General features: G+C 42.4%; 1 protein-coding gene across 1 annotated transcript; it reads left to right on the top strand.

Moving 5' to 3' along the window:
• The first annotated feature begins 208 nt into the window (after positions 1-208).
• On the top strand, positions 209-1,072 carry LOC129297043 (18.5 kDa class I heat shock protein-like). The gene has a single exon (XM_054935420.1). It carries the CDS (start codon positions 422-424, stop codon positions 890-892), a length of 471 nt encoding a protein of 156 aa, XP_054791395.1. The 5' UTR covers positions 209-421; the 3' UTR covers positions 893-1,072.
• Positions 1,073-4,373: the final 3,301 nt, after the last annotated feature.

The raw sequence follows: 4,373 nt of genomic DNA, 5'->3' as shown, positions 1-4,373 counted from the left end.
AAAAAATTTAAAAATAATTAAATAAAAAAATTTTTCAAATAAAATTTAAAATTTTTTTATTTCAAAAATAAAAATTTATTTTTAAAGATAAAAAATCAATAGCCCTTAATCTATTTATTTTTTTGGTCAGAAATTGAGAAAACAGAAAATAAATATGCCCCTGTAGTTCTAAACTTAAAATCTGGTATCTGGACCCTTCCATCGTCAATTCGGCGCGAAAAGACTAGGCCGTTCTGGAAAATATCAGAGTGAGCTCGAAAGTACGAGGTTTCTCCCTCCTCTGCATTGAAATACCCGATGTATCCCCTCATTCTTCGTCAGCGAAACACTATCATTCAATTACCCTCTTCGTGATTAAGCAACAATACCAGCAGCGCACTTTCTGCTCTCGCTTCCAATTTTGAAGCTCCACGATTAGAAGATGTCGTTGATCCCAAGTTTCTTTGGCGGCCGAAGGAGCAACGTTTTCGATCCCTTCTCTCTCGACGTCTGGGATCCCTTCAAGGACTTTCCCTCCACCTCTGCTCTTTCAACTTTTTCTCGGGAAAATTCTGCATTCGTCGGAACTAGGATTGACTGGAAGGAGACGCCGGAAGCACACGTGTTCAAGGCCGATCTTCCAGGGCTGAAGAAGGAGGAGGTCAAGGTTGAGATCGAAGACGACAGGGTGCTTCAGATCAGCGGAGAGAGGAACGTGGAGAAAGAAGACAAGAACGACAAGTGGCACCGCGTGGAGCGTAGCAGCGGCAAGTTCTTGAGGAGATTCTGGTTGCCGGAGAATGCCAAGATGGATCAAGTGAAGGCTTCCATGGAGAATGGGGTCCTTACTGTCACTGTTCCCAAGCAAGAAGTTAAGAAACTTGACGTTAAGGCGATTGAGATTTCTGGTTGAGCAGAAGGGATGACAATTCTATGCTTTCATTATGGGTTTGTGTTCATCTGAGTTTTCGTCTTAAAAGAAAATATTAGCGTCTGTTCTAGTAAAGCAAAAGTGTTCCTGTAAATTAACTTGTGCTTTGATGAGTGTGGTTTTGTGATGTGAATGAAATAGAAGTTTATTTTTCTCTGTTAATTCGTCAGTGTTTGAAATTTATTTTGGTGGTAATTTGGGCGAATTTCATTTTGAGTGTGAATGCCAGAGGTTATGCTGCAAACGGGTTTAAGTAAACTGACAGTAAAAGAAAAAAAAGATTGGAAGGGGCGTCATTTTCATTCCCATAGCGGCACTGTGAGAGGCGAGAAAGACAGCTCAGGTATGAGAAAATGAGATAATGTGGGAGCTTCGTTTGCATATTGCTGGGATTTAAAAATCTAGTCCATTTATTTTGGAGTTTCTAAATGTAGCATGGAAGAGATGACTGGGTGTGGGTGCTCTGGGAGAGAGTGTGGAGATGAATGTCGGGACGGAGGTCGGAAAGGGCGTGAGAGGGAGAGAGGGGTGGGAGAGAAAGGGACAAAGGCCTGGCTCCAGACCCGATTGGGGGTACTTTTGTCTTTGGATCGTCGAGTTTAGGAAGGGGGAGTGGCAAGCTGTGTGAAAATGTGTGCGCAAGCGAGAAGATGTTTGCTGAAGAACCAAAAGTTCCTCGAAAAAGGGTTATTCCGCCATCGTATAGAGACAAGTTGGTTTCTGTGAATGAGACTGGATTTTTCATGAAACATGATGAAGAAGATGATATAGTGAATGGTTGGAAATCGTATTGTAGAAAGATGAATGCTAAAGAAGAAATGGCTAAGAAGCAGTCTGAATTGGATGAGGAAGAGGAGGGTTTCATTGGCGAACAGTCTAAGTACCCTACCTTGAGATTCATCGAGGATGAATATGCCTCATGGTGCAAACCTTGGATGAATTCTCTGATTATCAAGCTCCTAGGGGCATACCAACCAAAGAGGGTGATTGAAGGTGGAGTGAAAAGGATGTGGAAACCACAAGGACATACGAAGATTATTCTTTTGAACAATGGTTATTTCATTGTCTTGTTTGCTAATAAGGAAGATAGAGATTTTTCGTTTTAAGAAGGGCCTTGGATGATTGATGATCATTATTTGCGGGTCCAAAGGTGGAGACCAAATTTTAATCCTTGGAAAGCAGACCTTCAACGCCATATCGTTGCCTGGGTGAGGATTTCGGATATCCTTGTTGAGTTCTATAATGTAGAATCGTTAAGGAGGATTGGAAATATGATAGGCAAGACCATTAAGGTTGATTGGTCAACGTCCATCTACGATAAAGGTGGCTTTGCCAGGATATGTGTGGAAATTGACCTATACAGAAACCTCTGTTGCCTTTCTTTTATGCGTTTGGGGAAGACTGCAGCATTGTTTACAAAGGATTGCAGTTGGTTTGCTTTCAATATGGTCTCTATGGACACATGAGGGGACACTATTCTTTGGAATAGAATCATACAAATTTTGAGAATGACATGATGGGTGAGAAGGAGGGTGAACTGGCTAACAAAAATAGATCAATGGAAAACGTGGCTGAGCATACGATGGAAGTGGTGGAGCAGCCTAATTCCGATTATCAGAGTACAAACAGCAGTGGGTTAGGTCCGTGGAATCTCACACAGCAGGATTTTGGGAGAGTCATTAAGGGAGAGGATATCTCGAGATATAGGAGAAGATTGGAGCCGAAGGATCAGCGAACGGATCGTTCTACGCGTCAACATAGGTTGAATTCAGGTGGAAAATCAGTGACCGGAGGATCTAATGCTGCACGTGGAGGGAATATTCAAAGAATTAATAATCAAGGTGAATCAAGCCCAAGCGAGCAGCCCACAAGATTGTTTGGGAAGGAGATCAAGAATAAAAGATCCGAATGGGTCCCTGTTGGGTCAAAACGAAAAGTGAAAATTAGGCCAAAGGCTTAGGGAAAGGAAAACACACGTGATTATAGGTTGAGAATTAAGAGAAGGTATGATTTGACAGCCCATGCAACCACCATTCACTAGCAACACGTTCTATACTCTTCACGATGACAGTTCTACATTGGAGAGGATTAAGGAAGATGCTGAGATGAGCATGGATTTGGTAGGGAGTTAGGATGATTCGACACCAGAAAAAGTCACGTCTATGGCAGTAGAGAAGGTTCACGTGAATGACTCAAAGGTGAGTGGTGAAGTGGCAGTTCCTAGAAAGGATATGGTCGTGGTGGAGGACGATAATCTTCACCGACGCCCACAGGTTTTTTTATGAATTGTTTAATTTAGAACTCGAGAGGCACTGGAGCTGAGAGCTTCCCCTCACTGGTTCAAGAATTGAAGAAATGGTATAAGCTTGACTTCATGGCTCTGTTAGAAACGAGATGTGACAGCACGAAGACAGCTAAGAGGATTGAGACTTTAGGTTTCCAGAACTTATTAGTGATTGACCCTGCTGGATATAATGGTGCAATCTAGAGTTTGTGGAATGGTCTTGAGCAAAAGGTGAGAATTCTCGATCGGAATGCTCAGTTCATGCATCTAGGAGTGGAGTCGAGTAGGGGTGTTCAATGGTTTCTCACCATTGTGTACGCCAGCCCAAACGTGGTGCTTCGACGAACACTGTGGATGGAGCTCTCTCGTCTCTAGAACACTGTATCTACAGCATGGGCAATTGGTCGAGATTTTAATGCAACGCTATGTGGATGTGAACGACGGTCTGGCGCTCTGCACAGGATGGCGATAGATAGAGAATTTGCCTCGTGGTACGATGATAATGACATGCATGATCTAGGATATAAAGGGCTGCAGTTTACATGAAAGCAAGGTACGTCAGAAGCTCGCCTTGATTGTGTTATATGTAACGAACACTGGCTTTTAATGTTTCCTGATGCTAGCGTGAAACATCTTACGTGCTTCAAGTCTAATCATAGACCTCTTTTGCTTAACTTAGGAAATACTTCTCAAAGGATAGGTAAAGATCGACCATTTCGCTTCATAGCGTCCTGGTTTCTTCATGAAAAGTTTTCTGAATTCGTTAAAAAAGAATGGACAACTCAGCTGGAGTGGAATGATAAAGTTACAGCATTTACGGCTGCTTGTTTGAAATGGAATAGCCGAATAGGCATACGTTTTGTCACACTGAAGTTCGCAAGAAACATATTTTGCGACGCCTTGAAGGGGTGACTAGAGCGATTGGTAAGGGTGAAAATCTTGATAAGTTTGAGGAGCTTCAACTCCAGCTTTGGAAGGAACTAGAAGACATGCTGATTCAAGACTCACTGATTTGGGCTCAGAAAGCTAAGATGGAATGGTCTATTTATGGAGACAGAAACACTCGGCATTTCCACTCTCGTGCCAATGGGAGGAGGAAAACTAATAGAATTGAGTCTATTTGTGATGAGCAAGGGGTTTGGATTAATGATACCGAGGAGATTAAATAACTAGCTACTA

Source organism: Prosopis cineraria, unplaced genomic scaffold, assembly GCF_029017545.1.
Source record: "Prosopis cineraria cultivar Desert tree isolate PC_DT_omini unplaced genomic scaffold, ASM2901754v1 PC424, whole genome shotgun sequence".
Lineage (NCBI taxonomy): Eukaryota > Viridiplantae > Streptophyta > Magnoliopsida > Fabales > Fabaceae > Prosopis > Prosopis cineraria.
Note: the sequence above shows the minus strand (reverse complement) of the source record. Positions and strands in the feature narration are given on the sequence as shown.

What these genes read in the sequence shown, in the direction of transcription:
- LOC129297043 (XM_054935420.1), top strand. Translation starts at nt 422, where the DNA reads ATGTCGTTGATCCCAAGTTTCTTTGGCGGCCGAAGGAGCAACGTTTTC.